At 42.2% G+C, this 16981-nt stretch overlaps 1 protein-coding gene across 3 annotated transcripts in view; it reads right to left on the bottom strand.

Moving 5' to 3' along the window:
* The window catches only part of LOC122791825 (nuclear receptor subfamily 1 group I member 3-like), a 386827-nt gene that overhangs the window by 347742 nt on the left and 22104 nt on the right, over positions 1 to 16981 (bottom strand). For all 3 annotated transcript variants that reach the window (XM_044059782.1, XM_044059781.1, XR_006363206.1), the window contains exon 3: positions 13262 to 13392. In XM_044059782.1, coding sequence (XP_043915717.1) covers positions 13262 to 13392 — 131 coding nt within the window. The remainder of the gene's footprint in view (positions 1 to 13261; positions 13393 to 16981) is intronic.

Genomic DNA, 16981 nt, shown 5'->3' with positions numbered 1-16981 from the left:
GATTAGAAATAAGTATATTAGAGGGTCATCCCAGGTTGGAAGGTTTGGAGACAAAGCCAGAGAGTCAAGATTACATTGGTTTGGACATGTGCTGAAGGAGGATGCAGAGTATATTTGGAAAAAGATGCTAAGGATGAAGCTGCCAGTTAACAGGAAAAGAGGAAGGCCTAAGATAAGGTTTATGGATGTGGTGAGAGAGGACATGCAGGTGGTTGGTGTGACAGAGCAAGATGCAGAGGACAGGAAGAAATGGAAACAGTTGATCTGCTGTGGTGACCCCTAATGGGAGCAGCCGAAAGAAGAAGAAGAAGTGTGGCCGATGGCAAAAACTCAACGTCTTGCCATTGGACATGAATGGCCATTCACTGCTACTCGGCATTGATGCAGGATGACAAACTCTGCACAAATGCAGACGACAAAAAGTGAAAACTTTTTTATGGGCCATTTCTGTGTTGTGTATGATTCTATTTTTTTGACCAGATTAAACATGTGAAAATGGATTTCATAGCAAAGTGGTGAAATGGAGTGGCAAGCAAATGGGAAGTACAAGGGGAAAGCAATACAAGCATTTGCAGGAGAAAAGTAGGAAAAAGCCACAGATATCCACTTCCTCACCACAGTTATGTGCACATGTAGACAAAATTTGATGAATTTGGACTGTTACCACAGCACTGATGGGTGACAACAACACAATAATGTTGTATAGCCAATTGGACCAAATCAAGTGAGTCAAAAAGACACATATGCAAAGTAGACAGCTATATATGGAACAAATTTTTTTGTGAGACAGGTTCCATTTTTTTATGGTTTCAAAAAGAGAGGAATGTTGGGGAAGGGACCTAGTAATGAAAGGGTCAGGTAGGTAAGATGGGTGAGAAAGTAGCTACAGACAAATAGGATATACAAGGCAGGCACAGAAATGGTGATGGAAATAAAAAGTTGGGGGACACCATGATTGGGAATAGGTAGGGGACATCAGAGGCACATGCCAGTCAAGTGTAGGAACACTGAGAATCTAGTCCTCACCCTCAGAACTGTTATCATTGTCCCCTTCCTCTGTTGCCTGTGAGACTGCTGGATGTGGGAGACTCTTTTATGTTTTTAAGAGCAATTTCTCCAGTCAGCTGATGTAAGCACCAAGGCCACTCTCTATTAGATTGTGCACTATACCTGGCAGCTCCTGGTGGGTGACATAATCATCAGCTACACCGGTTCTCCCAGAAGGTACCACTGCATCACTAGCCAGGACAGTACTACCTGATGAGGATGGACCAGGTAGGGCAGGGGTTGTGAAGGCAGTACTGCACGATTACGTCCCAGAGGTGCTGGGTGTTGGTGCAGCAGCCTGTGGATGGTTGGCAGCCCCAGCTGCAGTGGTTGGCCCACCTCCACGTGCTGAAATGCATTTGGTTTGTTGGCAGAAATGTATGAATTCAGAATGCTGTGATTCCAAGCAACCCACAAAAAAGAGAGATGAGGGGTGTGTTGAGACAAAATAGAAAAGAGATGATCATGATATGTCACATTCATGCTTTATTACAATAAATTTTATTTAATTATTATACTAGTTATAGAGCTTTTACAATCCCAGAAATGATTGTGAATTGTTACAGGTAATCCTTGGAATATGTACCTATCCCATATAAGCTTTTAAAGATACTACTGATTAAGTTAACAGCATGGTATTACAGTCAATATTGCTGCATTTCAAATTTAAAAATCATACTTGTTGAATGCAACTCTATAGGTTAGTTGTGGGAATTGCACCTGCGTAATCTGAATACAGTATTACACTTGACTAGTACAATTACCAACAGCTACAGAACAAACCATATATGTTTGCTGTTAAATTAAGATATGCATGCTGAAGTTGATAATGATCTTTGGAATTACAATATTTACTACAATAAGGGTCAGTTGTGCTGCGGACACACCCCTTGCCTCTCTGAGTTGTGCAAATCTCTCAGAATGTGCCTCCCTTTTTGCTCTGATTTCCACTGCAGCTGTAAAATAAGATATTGAGAAGAAGAGACATGAAAGCATTATACATACCAGTCTTAGCTATCCACACAATTGCATCTTATTTCAAGTTGCTTGATCTGTATACTTATACAACTGTGGGGATTTAGCAGTTCGAAACTCATCCAGCCACTGGTCGAGTTGTGCCTGCTTGCACTCTTAAGGTCATTGTAAATGTGCCTACACTGCTCCCCAGTGCATGGTATGCCAGTCGAATTCCGGACAGCCTTGGAGAGGCTGTTCCAAGCCACAGCCTTGTACTGAGACACAGTGTAGTACCCCTGCAGCATCCCCCATCTGTAAAGCTTCATGATGAGCGCAGAAAAGATTTTTGACCCCTCCATACTCCACCTCTCTGCCTTAAATTTGGCACCATTCTTCCCATCTCCCGCCATGTCTGCAAAGGTACTCCCAACAACAGTAGCAATGGTTTCTTGTCAAATTGTGATACTGTATTTTACAACCAGTGCACAAACACGCGCAACCATGCCAACCTGCTTTGCATGATGGTAAGCAAAGCGAACCATTGTCAAACAAAGAGAAAAACAGTTTACAAAACAGCAATGATGATTTGAAACTGAGCAGTGATCTTTGGTATGTGTGATGCTATATTTGGTCATACTTTGACCAGTGGTCAACACTGAAATGTTCAGTGGGTTGGCTTTTAAACCTTGACCATGGAGGGATCAAAGGGATGACTTGGCATATATTTTGTTGGGACTTCCACACTGTTAAAAGTAATTTGTATGAGGTGGGATTCAAACTTATGTGAAAGAGTTGGCAAAAATTTGCACACAGGTATTGATTCCTCATTACTATAGAAGAAATGTTGATAATCTGTGGTCATTAAAGATATACAGATTAAAGAGTAACTGGTACTGTGCTTCAGTTATGCCTGTATGTGTGTGACATTTAAAGGTCCTGGCTCATACATTCTCAGCTGTGATGTAGGACTAATGTCTGACAATATATTGGAAATGGATAGACTTCCATGACTTTAGTAATATAGCTTGGAGTTATGATATACACCACACAATACATTCTGTTTTACAGTTATAACTGGGTTACTGGAGGGGTCCAGGTGATAGTCAGTAACCTGTTGCGTCCATCAGAGATATGCAACTGCATTTTTATTACATAATCATCATTGTCATGTTAAACCAGTTAAACACATAATACTGGGGTTCACATGTCATTAATAAGCTATGATACCTACAAATGTATGTGGATGCAAGTAGTAATGGGACCTTGCTGTCAATCAACCTGATATACATAGCTATTGGCATGTAGTAGTACACTTATAATCAAAGTTTTGTGAGCAATGACAGTGGGACACCCTTAATAAAAAAGAAGGGGTCTGCTTTTGAACTTTGGCTCATCTGTGTTCCAATCATCAGCTCACTGCACTTACACCTGGAGCCAGAAGGAAAGCTAGGCAGCAGGTGTATTGTCCACACTCAGTATGGTCCATAGTGTGACAGTCATGTATTGTCTCTAAACCTGTTTGCTCAGAGGAAGTTGAACCAAATTAAATGTTTCACTTTTTTCTTTAATCGCTGTACCATGTTTGTTGTCAGGTAGTTAACACACAGATGGAAAAGGCATTGGTGTGCACATATTAGTTGTACACATAATCATTATGACCCTCACTAAAAACATTTATTGTGGGACTGAAACCCTGATTCACTTGTGATCTCTCTTTTGTAGTGCACAGTATTTACACCTTGTGCCACCAAGATACTTAACAGGCAGAATTTCTGCAGTCACTACCATCCACAGTACAGACCACCATGGAATGCCACTAAACATGTTCGCGCTCTGTAAGGCGACTGAAATTAAATTTTGCCCTTTTGTCTTAAGCAGCTAACCATGTTTGTGCTATGCACATGGCAAAGGCAAAAAAAAGATAGAAAAAGGCAAACAAAGGTTAAACAATTAGACAGCCCTGGATTTGAACCATTAGACGATTGCACTCACCCAACACAATTACAGAGTGTTAACACTCTTTGCCACAAACACAGCTTTGCAATGCTAATCAAGTCATGTGCATACAAATAATTTATATTTCATATCCAGTATTAAAAAAATCATATAGTTGGACATTCTCAGTTGATTGTAAATGTGTATATAACATATTTAGTGGAATGAGTGATCACACAATATTTATGATTATGTTTGCAAAACTGCAGCTCTGCCTTCTCTTTGTATTCTCAGAATACTTCCCTTCCCTTCTCTTTGCTTTGTGTGCTCCAACCCACTGGTGTTCCTGCTGCAGCTGTTTTCGCAGCCTGATATTGTATAGGATAGCACAGACTGTAATAATTTCAATACAAGTACTAGGATAGTACTGCAGTGCCCCCTCCCCCCATATATCTTGGCACCAAAAACATGACTTCAGCAGCCCAAACATATGATCTATGATGTTTCTTGTTTGAGCATGTGACTCACTATAGTGTTCCTTTGTGGGTGTGTGTACATTTGTGATGTGTGTCATCAGCCATGGATCAAATGCATACCTTGCATCCCACCGTAAATGGCTTTGTAAGACATCACTCCTGGAAAACCTCTGGTAGAGCTGTGAGGTGTTCCAGATATGGGAGTCATAGTAATTGCTGGGGTTGCCACCACACACATTCAGGATAATTCCCCTAACCTTACGCACAGCCTTGCAACTAAAGGAGTGGAACCACTTTCTGTTGATACAGACCCTTCCCTGCTCCCTGAGTAGTGATTTGATCTCAATGTGGGTGCACAGTCTATCACACCCAAGACTTCAGGGAAGTGTACCACAAGGTAGAATTCCTGCATAGTTCTAGCTCTGTCCTCGAGGGCACATGCAAAATATATATAATACAGTCACTAACATGCTGTAGCACAGCGTTCAGGAAATGGAATTTGTATTCCAAAAGGTTTTGCAGTACAGGGCAGATGGCTCCACAGAACATACACAATTCCTTTATAGCTTTCTGAATAGCTCTGCCATCTTGGATAGGTTGGTTAGTATACAATTCAGCTGCTTATGCACTAGTTAGAATTAATTAGAATGCCACAATGTTTACCTGGTTGTACAGCCATTTACTGAATACAAATTGGAGATCTATTTTGTGTGCATTGTGCCGTGATGCAAACACAGTGTGACCGGATTATATAGGGTTTATTTACTCCACCTCCATTTATTGAGAAAAGTAGAAGACATAGAAATGTGTGAGAAATGCAACCTTTAACTAGAAAAGAGAAACAGCAGGTGAAGGCCCCAGGTGAAGAGGCAGCAGTACCAACAGAAAAATCACCACCATCGCCACCACCTCACAGCGAATGTCATGGAACGCTACAGAAAAAGATGACACAACCTAAATGGAGAAAAGCAACAAGGAGAAATGAAAGAAACATTAAAAGGTGTGCAGGTAAGTGATGCTATAAATGTATACCTCAGTTTCGTTCTCTCTCGCTCTCTTTGTATGTCTCTGCCTTGTGGCACTCAAAACTCAGTGAGTACTTCAGTGTACTACCTGTAGATGGAAAGGGGGAAAAACTACAGTAAGAGGTACAGCAGCAATTTTTCTATTCAGATTCAGGGTAGCTGGCACTTTTGTGGAAGATACAAAAATGGGTTCCATTCAATCTGAAGATGACTAACCTCCAGACTAACATTTGAATGAATTCAGCACACCAAAATGTATAATTTGCTGATGGTAACAAAACTACAGGATAGTGTGATTTAACTGACTTCAAGGTACATGACCTCTAAGTTGGTTTTATTAAGTTAGTGGACTGTGAGTAACAGGCCACCTATGGACCCTACACTACAGACTGCATACCCATAAGCCAGCTGCATGCAACAGAGGTTTTATTTTTCTCCTTAATTTTGCATAAAATGACAAAAGTTCATTTAGTAGTTAGGAAGAGTTTGGACTAAACAGCAACTTTAACCATCACGAGGAGGGAGGTTCATAGGTTCATAGGTTTATACTAGGCTATCTGCCCTAAGGCATTTATAAGCCTAGCCCAAAGTTTTGTGGCTTACGCCACCCCTTATATGAAAAAATACTGTACCCATTAGTTTGTTGTGCCTCTGTCCAGCAGTGACACAGAGATGATTCCCGGGGTAAACCTACGATCTCCCATCCACAGGTCAAGATTTCTCTTGAACAGAGCCAGCGAGGTGCTCTGCCTCACATGGACCGGGATTTTATTCCACAGCATAGGGAGTCTCTGAGTGATAAATCTATCCCTCCAGCACGTCCTATTTATATCCGTGCTAAGGTTTAAGTCGCTTGCTCTAGTGGTTTTGGTGGATTTGGATTTTTGAGGTGGAGCATGTCCATTAATTCGCTTGACATGGCCTTGTATGTCAGGCACATGTCACCCTGAGCAGACGCTATGTGACTGAATAGAGCTGGAGTTTCTTCAATCTGGCAGCATAGGACAGATTTTGGAGTCCCTTTATCCTTTTGGTGAGGAACTTTTGGGGTCTCCAATTGCTGCAGATGTCGGGTGAGATACATCCCGAATGGGGCATTGTACTGATCATTGGTCTGATAATTGAAGAGTACAGGGGAACAATGACCTCACTAGATCTGGATGTGAATCCCTTCATGATCAGGTGGGCAATGTAGAAGGTCTTTCTAACCACTTTAGCAACGGAGTGTCAAAAGAAAGGCCACGGTCAACCTGGGTCCCCAGGTCCCTGATAACCTCTTCTGTGCTTAGTGGATTGCCACCTATATGGTAGCTTGGGGTTACCTTTGTTTTTCCCGAAGGGTATGACTATACATTTTGGCGCTTAACTTCAGGCCATGGCTCTGGCACCAGCTATCTGTTTCCATGAGTCCCTTCTGAAGGATATCCATGTCCGATGCACTTTCCACTATGGCACCCAGTTTGCAGTCGCCTGCAAACTTTGTCAGCCAAAGTCCTCCATGCTGGCCTGTACCTCTGAGAAGTAGATGCCGAACAATAGGGGCCAAGGACCGAGCCCTGTGAGACACCACTTGTGACCGGGTTGAGAGTCTGACATAGCGCCAGCAACTCTAACCCTGTGGGTTCTGTCCTTAAGCCAGTTTGCAGTAAACCCATCTTGTGACATATGGGTTTACATTTAAGCTGGTAAGTTTTTCACAATACCCGAGTGGGGTATTGTGTCGAAGCCTTTGCAAGGCCAAGGTAGGCTGTATGGACTGCCTTTCCTCATCAATGGCCTTGGTGACTGTTTCAAGAAGTCGCACTGAAGTTCAAAAGGCATGATCTGCCCTTGACGGTTAAACTGGGTCGGGTCCAATGTCTGCAAGTCCCCTATATCTTTGTTTATGAGCCCATTATGATCCTCTCCATAGCCTTTGCAGACTAGGACTTGTTAAGCTTATGGGGTAATTACGCAGGGTCCGTGAGAGGCACCGCTTTGTGGAGTGGGACCACAGTTGCTCGTACGCCACTCGCTGGGCATGTATCCTGTGGTAAGGCTGAGATTAAACAGCTGCCTTATGTGCAGGTTTAATTCCCTCATTTAGCTCGTGTAGCACTTTTACAGTCGGGGACACCCATCCCCGGTCCAATTGATGCTGTGTTTTTAGCTTTAGAGAGAGCAGCTTACACCAAGTGCATTTGAGATGTCTGGGAGGCTACACTCTGCTGGGATAGTTATCTCTCTCCTTTAGGGGGGAGAGGGGTGAGGTAAGTTTGCACTGAGCCTGTTCTGCCAGTATGTTGGCAATGTCTGTGGGTTCAGTGATTTTTGTATCATTTTGGACTAATTCTTGAGCATATCACCGGGGGAGTTTCCACCCAGGTTCCTAACATAGCTGAAAAAGGCCTTATGATTTTCCTTTGAATCCATGGCAATTGGTTTCTCTCAAAAGTGGCCTTAGATTGACTTTATGAGTGCTCTCGTATTTTTACTAACAATGATCAGGAGTGACTTCCCTTTTTATGGATTTTGTTGTATCATGGCCAGCTTTCTCCCTCCTCTTATTGTAAAGTTTGTTAATGGCTGGGGTCCACCAGACTGGACGTTTGCCCTTTGTGGAAAGAGTCTTGGTTTTATTTGGGATTGCCTGATCCATGCAGTCATGAGGTGGAAGGGTTGAAGGGGTACCATCACAAGAGTTTCACCTCACAGGACTGCAGCACCTGCATTAGGAACTCTGAGAAATGTGACTCCTGTACTTGCAAACTACATAGAACCATTTGCTGTGTGAAAGCACTTATGCATTGGGTCCAGTAATAGGGGTGGCCATCACGCCAATGCTACCTTCTGACCATATGGGAGAAGCTTCTAAGAGAATCTTAGAAAAAAAATCTGCTAACCAACCACTAGATATCAGCTATGATCTCCAAAGCCGCTCGCTGTAAGCATCCCTCTCCTGGAATCTTAGCTTTGATAGTCAGTGAGATGAGAGTTTCCAAAAAAGTCGATTAATAAAAGTTTTCCCACGAGTAACAGGCCACCTATGGACCCTACACTACAAACTGCATACCCATAAGCCAGCTGCATGCAACAGAGGTTTTATTTTTCTCCTTAATTTTGCATAAAATGACAAAAGTTCATTTAGTAGTTAGGAAGAGTTTGGACTAAACAGCAACTTTAACCATCACGAGGAGGGAGGTGGAAGGGTTGAAGGGGTACCATCACAAGACCTCTCCTGCTCAGCTGGTGAATCTGGGAATATTGAGGCAATGTTACAATTGCCTCATGTACACAGACAACCCTCTCCTTCTCCCACAAAACACAAATACATGCGAGAGATGCAACTATATAGCCAAACTGGAGGCTGAGCTCTCTCAACATAGGACTGGCAAGACCAGACAGGAGGAGAAGGTAACCACACACACCACAAACCCAGTCTCACATAGTACTATTAACACTTCAAATCATACACATAAACACACAAAGACATACTCGGAGGCTCTGATAAAAAATCTACCAAAACAGCAGAGGCCACCAAAGCAGACACCCAAACAACTGCCACCTCAGGACACAACACATGCAACACATAGACCACATAGTCAGTGTGCCAAACAGTCACAGCCCTTAAGGCCAAACACAATGCCAGACACACTCATCATTGGTGACTCCATAGTCAGACACACTGACGTCCCGCTCACCAGATTGAGTAAGGAGAAGGTCACAGTAAGCTGCCTGTCGGGCGCTAGAATCCGCCACATAACGCAAGCACTCAGGTCTCTCAACAGCAGGTACAAGTACGACTCAGTCATTGTCCATGCTGGTGTGAACGACCTGAGACGTACCTCCCTGGACTACATGAAAAGAGACATAGAGGAGCTCTCTGATTATGTAGCCCAGGCAGGTATGACCCTGACCTTGAGCAGTATCCTACCTTCACCAAGAATGATGCCACAATACAGAGACAAGATGATCAGCTTTAATAATTGGCTTAAACTCTGGTGTCATTCAAAGGGGATCCAATGTCTGTCTGCCTGGGATGACATGCTGGACAAGCCACGTTGCCAAGGGACGGCTTGCACCTGTCACCCTGGGCTTCGGATATTGGCAAAGGCTCTTGCCACCCCATAGTGCCTTTTTAGGCAAGGCTCAAATTCTAAACCTACCACCCTAGAACACAAAAAGGAAAAAACTAAGGGTAATGCTGCTCAATGCCAGAAGTCTCAACCTCAAGATGCACGCACTCGAAGCCCTTCTCAGTATGGAGAACATCAATGTCTGTGCTGTGACTGAAACCTGGTTCAAGGCTCCTGAGAGCACCCCAGCACTATCAGGTTTTACCTCATATCATGCGTTCCAGCCCCAAAATCCGGACAACACCAAGAAAGGAGGGGGGGTGTCCATATTCATCAAGGACACCCACACCTCAATGTTGGTGGCAATGCACGATGCATCGGAGACCATCCAGGTGAAATTAACCATAGGCAAGACTGCTCTGCAATTTGTAGCATGTTACAGACCACCCTCTCAAACTCAGGAACCTCACATAGCTTTCCTGAAAACACTGGAGGGGATAAATGTATCTCCAAACACCATCATACTAGGTGACTTCAACTACCCGAATATAGACTGGGATCACTACTCAAGCCCCAACACTCTAGCCCAAAGGTTCCTAGAGTTCATAAACTCAAATGCCATGGAACAACTAGTCACCATCCCCACAAGAGGAGAAAACATACTAGATCTCATCATCACGAACATGGGGTCACACTGTTCAACGCCGGAAGTATACCCCTCACTGGTGAGATCAGATCATAAACTAATCTCACTGGAAGTCCACATCCCGCCCCCACCCGAGATAAAAAAGACCACAGTGAAGAACTTCTCAAAAGCCGACTTCACACTTCTAAAGACTAGTGTGGTCTCTTTCAAGGCCCCCGAGCCTGCAGAAACCATTACTCAAGCCGCTGAATCACTTACAAATGCCTTCTACCAGCACCTACAGGACTGCATGGATCAGGCAATCCCAAACAAAACAAAGACTCTTTGTACCAAAGGCAAGCGTCCAGTCTGGTGGACCCCAGCCATAAACAAGCTCTACAACAAAAGGAGGAAGCTACTACAAGATAGAGCAAAATCCTTAAAAGGGAAAACACCTTTGATCATTATAAGTAAAAAACTAAGATCTCTCATAAAATCATCCAAGGCAAATTTTGAGAGAAAAGTCACTAAGGACTCAAAAGACAATCATAAGGCCTTTTTTAGCTATGTTAGAAACCTGGGAGGAAACTCCCAGATATACTCAGAATTAGTTCAAAATGATGTAAAAATCACTGAACCTACAGACATTGCCAACATACTGGCTGACAGGTTCAGTGCAAACTTCTCCCCCCCCCAAAAGGAGAGATATCTATACCAGAGGATTGTAGCCCCCCAAACATCTCAAACGCTCAGGTGAGAACTGCTCTCTTCAAGGTGAAAAACACAGCATCCATGGGACCAGATGGTGTCCCCAGTTGTGTGCTCCACGAACTCAATGAAGAATTAAACCCTCAGTTAGGGCAGCTGTTTAATCTTAGCCTCACCTCAGGATACGTACCCAAGGAGTGGCGTACGGCAACTGTGGTCCCACTTCACAAAGGCGGTGCCTCCACCAACCCTGGAAATTACCGTCCCATCAGCTTGACAAGCCTGATCTGCAAAGCTATGGAGAGGATCATAATGGAACTCATAAATAAAGACATAGGGGACTTGCAGACATTGGATCCAACCCAGTTTGGCTTTGTCAAAGGCAGATCATGCCTTTTAAACTTGGTTGACTTTTTCGAAACAGTCACCAAGGCCATTGATGAGGGCAAGGCAGTACACACAGCCTACCTCGACCTGGCAAAAGCTTTCGACACAATACCCCACTCAGGTATCATTGAAAAACTCCCCAGCTTAAATGTAAACCCATACGTCACAAGATGGGTTGCAAACTGGCTAAGTGACAGAACCCACAGGGTCAGAGTTGCTGGCGCCATGTCAGACTCAAAGCCTGTCACAAGTGGTGTCCCACAGGGCTCAGTTCTGGGCCCACTCTTGTTTGGCATCTACTTTTTCAGAAGTACAAGCAAACACAGGAGGGTTATGGCTGATAAAGTTTGCAGATGACTGCAAACTGGGCGCCATAGTCGAGAACCCATCTGACACAGATATCCTTCAGAAGGGTCTTATAGAAATGGACAACTGGTGCCAGAGCCATGGCCTAAAGTTAAACGCCAAAAAATGCATAGTCATACCCTTCGGGAAAAACAAGGTTACCCCTAGCTACCATATAGGTGGCAACCCACTAAGCACAGAAGAGGTTATCAGGGATTTGGGGACCCAGGTTGACAGTAACCTTTCGTTTGACACTCACGTTGCCAAAGTAGTTAGGAAGACCTTCTACATTGCCCACCTGATCATGAAGGGATTCACATCTAGATCAAGGGAGGTCATCGTTCCCCTGTACTCATCACTCATCAGACCAATGATCGAGTACAATGCCCCATTCGGAATGTATCTGACCCGACACCTGCAGCAATTGGAAAGGCCCCCAAAAGTTCCTCACCAAAAGGATAAAGGGTCTCAAAAATATGTCTTATGCTGCCCGACTGAAGGAACTCCAGCTCTATTCAGTCGCTTACCGTCTGCTCAGAGGTGACCTGTGCCTGACATACAAGGCCATGTCCAACCCGGAATTGCTGAACATGCTTCACCTCAAAAAATCTAAATCCATCAGAGCTACAAGGGCAAGAGACTTAAACCTTAACACGGTTATTAATAGGACGTGCTGGAGGGACAGATTCATCACCCAGAGGCTCCCTATGCCGTGGAACAAAATCCCGGTACATGTGAGGCAGAGCACCTCACTGGCTTTGTTCAAGAGAAATCTTGACCAATGGATGGGAGATCGCAGGTATACCCCAGGGATTACCTCAGTGTCACTGTTTGACAGAGGCACAGCAAAATAATGGGCACAATATTCTTCAAACTAAAGGGGTGGCGAAAGCCACAAAACTCTGGGCTAGGCTTATAAATGCCCTTGGGCAGATAGCCTAGTATGACCCTATGAATCTATGAACCTCACAGGACTGCAGCACCTGCATTAGGAACTCTGAGAAATGTGACTCCTGTACTTGCAAACTACATAGAACCACGGCTGTGTGAAAGCACTTATGTGCATTGGGTCCAAAATAGGGGGCATGCCATCACATTTTCTGACCAATGGGAGAAGCCTAAGAGAATCTAGAAAAAAAATCTGCTAACCACCACTAGATATCAGCTATGATCTCCAGCTGTCATATCCCTCTCCTGGAATCTTAGTTTGATAGTCATGAGATGAGAGCCCAAAAATGATTAATAAAAGTTTTCCCACAAAAGGGACAGAGATTTTGCTTGCCCCACACACACACCGGCTTTATATTTCAATATATCGGTATTCTGTAAAAGAAAAGCAGTTTGGTGAGATTTGATTTAATTTTTTGAAGATACAGCAGACCTAACAAACAAAAACAAGTTGTTTAAAAGCATTTAAAGATGTAGGACAGACATGTTAGTGGGTCTGGAGAAAAGATCTCCAGAATGCCCTTCCTCACTGGAAAAACATTAGAAGTCTTGTGATCTCCACTAACATGCAGCTTTGTGAGATCTCTAAACTATTTCATTGATATCATATGTGTATTAATGCATGTAGGTATAAAATGTTACAAAAGTCAGACATTTGTTCTGTACAGGGAAGGAATATTTCTCTACAAAACTTGGCATTACTTAATTATGTATTTTAGGGAAATAAATGAAAACTAAAATTATTTTTCTTACAGTCACTTCTCATTCCACTCTTCAAACACTTCTGAAACCGACATGCCTGGCACTGCCTTCTGTTCTTTTTAGTCACGATGCACTTTTGGGAATAGGGGCAGTTGAACTGTAGATCCATTTTAACTGTCCTCCTGGTATTGTGAGAAAAAAAAAAGAAACAGATGTCAAGTGTAAGTAGCCAGCACAATGACCTACTGCAGGACTGCTTCTCTCTTCATACATGTGATCCACCATAAAAACAAACATGCATTTATTTATTTCCAGTTTGATTACCAGGGAAGTCCACTGGGCCCAAGGGACTCGTTTTCAGTGGAGGCCCGGGGAGAAAAGCTCCAAATACAGTATACAGTACAGATATAGTAATACAGAAATGTAAAGATACATTATCTAGAACAAACTGCAACAAAGGTACATACAGTGTTGCACAATAGTCAGACAAACATCATTGAAGATGATCTTAAGGGTTATACAGGTTCATTTATGAGAGCACTCATTGCATAGTATGTGGGGAAAACACTTTGCATACACACCTTTAAAGTAGAAATATAAAACATTTATAAGCACACATTTAAAGTATGAAACTATTTACAGTATTTACACAGTTGTGATGAGGGTTAGGTAGCTCTAGGAATTGAAGAGAGCTTGGATACAGTCATAGAAAAACAAGCTATGGGAGATTTAGAGAGCTTAGGAACCTGGGAGAGAAGAAACAAAAACATTTTTTGGGCAAGTAGTTGGGAGAATTTAGGTAGGGTGAAGGCAGGTACATTTTCATTTAGTGGACAGGTGTTTGAAAAGCTGGGTTTTGAAGTTTTCTGAATTTGATATAGTTCTTAGAGTGAAGGGGAGAGAATTCCATTTTTACCTAGTGAGAAAGAGAGGAGGAGTTGGCCAGTAGAACGTTTGGGCTTATGGATAGCTATCAAGTTTTGATGTTCAGATCTGAGAGTTCTATTAGGGGTATAAGGGGAAAGGATATTAGCTAGAGCTGGACATTTAGAAGGGTGAAATATGAGTCTATGAGCAGTGGTGAGTTGGAGGTAGTTTAGGTAGTTTGGGAGTTCTAGCCAATTCAGAGATTGCAGGTTGCGGCAATGATGAGTGAAATGTTTGGATTTGGTGGCAAATTTAGAGATTTTATTATAGCAGTTTTCTAGTTTGGAGGTGATAGAGGAGGACAGGCTGGTAAGGAGAGGAGCTCCGTATAGTAAGGAGGGCAGAAGATAGGTAGTGGCCAGAGTGTGCCTAGTAGAGTGTGAGAGAAAATTATTATTCCTGTATAGCATACCAAGTTTTTGGTGGGTTCTCTTAATATTTTGCAGAATGTGGATGTCGAACTTAAGGTATTCATCTATAGTAATGCCGAGTAGTTTGGCGGATGGAACCACTTCTATAGGTGAGTTGGTTTGACTCAGGACTCTGAAAGTATCTTTGTTATAGGAATGAGTCTTTGTTGGAGGGAACAGTAAAATTTTAAATTTATTGGCATTGAGAGAGAGGTGGTTTTGGCGCATCCAGTTTTCAGTGGTTGAAAAAGCAGTTTGAGTTTTAGTGAGCAATTCAGAGAGGTTAGAGGCAGAGCAGACCAAGGTAGAATCATCTGCATATTGAATGATTTTGGCATCAGGAATTGCAGAGTGAAAGTTATTAATAAAGATGTTAAAAAGCATTGGCCCTAGGATAGATCCCTGAGGTACACCAGTAGGAGTAGCTAAGAAGGGGGAGGTGGAGTTTTGGACTTTTGATCAGAATTATAACTAACTTTGCGATGAAAAAGTCAGCTAAGCCATAGATATATGAAAACATGTCACCCTATGGAAACAAAGTCACACAAAATCAGCTCAAACACAGAAACACATATTCCTTGATATTACCCAGGAAACAGGTTTAGTGTAAGGAATTTCAACACATCTTAACGTAGTAAGGAATTTATCTATGTATTGTTTGTTAACTGGGTGGGTGGACTGGTACAAGACCCTTTACTGCCACTACCTGCGCCATGTGAAAAAAACATCAAAGTTTGCAGAAAGGTAGCAAAACAGCAATAAACTATTATTGTTATGTATTCCAACGGACGTACTAAGAATAACAAAGACAAATGCAATATAATAAAGCAGATAAGACCACAACTATTATTAAGGAGTAAAACTCAGGGTTCAACAGACAAGTAGTGCATGTGTGACCTTCGCAGCAACATTTTTCACATATCGTAATTAAAATGCAATGATGTAGGCTACCTTAAGGTGTTGTAAAACTTCTGTCATTGTATATTGTATATGTATATGTATATGTATATGTATATGAAAGGAAAAAAATTCAGAAATACACCTAAATATTTTTGTTGTCTTGTGAAGGAAATGAATGTCACTTTGAGGGCAGTAATGCAGGGTGATGAAATTTTAGCTTACCCTTTTCCCAGGGGCAAAGATACCTAAAATGCATGCATTCCCCAGTACTACTGAGTTATTTTCTGCCCAGCTACTTCCTCTGTTACCTTATTGCCTGAGATGCTCATGTTATGTTTCGTTCCTCCTTGTCTCTCATACTGTCAGTCTTGCTGTGTAGGGCAAGAAGCTGCTCATTTTGAGATGCCAAAAACTTGTTCCTCACAGAGGTTTTAATAGCTAATCCTCTCTGTCTTTCTCCCTTCCCTCTTAACTGCTTTCAGCAAATCCCAATCAGAACAACTGGAAACTATATTCATTTTTAACATTTTTGTGCTGATGCTGGAAAGAGTGTTTCCAGAAGCAAACAGTATTAAATCATATTTAAAGGAATACATTTCCCTGCTAATATTATTATTCAGAAAACAGCAGCATTAGAAAAGAGCAGCACAATATTTATTTCTCCAGATAGCTCTCCATACCACCTGCCTATGTAAAAAATGCTTTCTTATAGCCTTGCTGCTTAATATACTCCATCCCAAGGTTTAATCACCTTGCAGATAAAACGTATATATTTTACATGTAAATTAACTTAAAACTTTTTTAAGAACCAGATACCTGCTACAGAGAAATCAACACTTAAGAAAGTACATGAACCTCTCCAATTAGACATTAAATATTTTGAGGCTACCTGTGAAAAAGAAGTAAGATTTTTGTTCAACAACAAATCATGTTCTCTAAACCTTGCAATGGATGCATTATTTGCTTTAAAAGAGTTATGAAATAACACATTAGAAATTTAAGAAGACTAATAAAGGTGGGAGAGTAAATGCAATGAATTTCGCTGTGTGTAAAAATAATATGTACAATCTGTTATCAGATTTGGTTAACTGTAAAATGGTTGACTACAATGGCATTTTGAATGCCCATAGATGATACACTGTTTGATTTACTATATAAGAATGACATCATGATGGAAGAATATATTTTTAACAGTTCAAGATCCTAAGCTAGCAATGTTTGTTGGTTTTCTCAACAAGTACAGAAATGCAGAAAACCTCCCACTCCCTGCTCAGGCCTATTATTTTTGTCAGGGTATCTAAACCCAAGCCCCCTGGCTACTTTTATTGACAGGCACCTATAACAGTAAGGAAGTAAGTCCAGCATTGAAAGTGTTTGTAATATCAGTCACAAGATCTAAAAGATCAGTGTCGTGTCTGTATCCTATTATATAAGGGATAATAAACTGTTTACTGGTGACACTTGAACTAGGTTACGGAGGAACTCTGCTCTGTTCCAGAGGAGGAGGAGGGGGTCTCTGTGATACATACCTGCC

This window comes from Protopterus annectens, chromosome 17.part0 (assembly GCF_019279795.1).
Source record: "Protopterus annectens isolate FY-2018-M chromosome 17.part0, PAN1.0, whole genome shotgun sequence".
In the NCBI taxonomy this organism is placed as follows: Eukaryota; Metazoa; Chordata; order Ceratodontiformes; family Protopteridae; genus Protopterus; species Protopterus annectens.
This window is presented reverse-complemented; position numbering and strand designations above follow the sequence as displayed.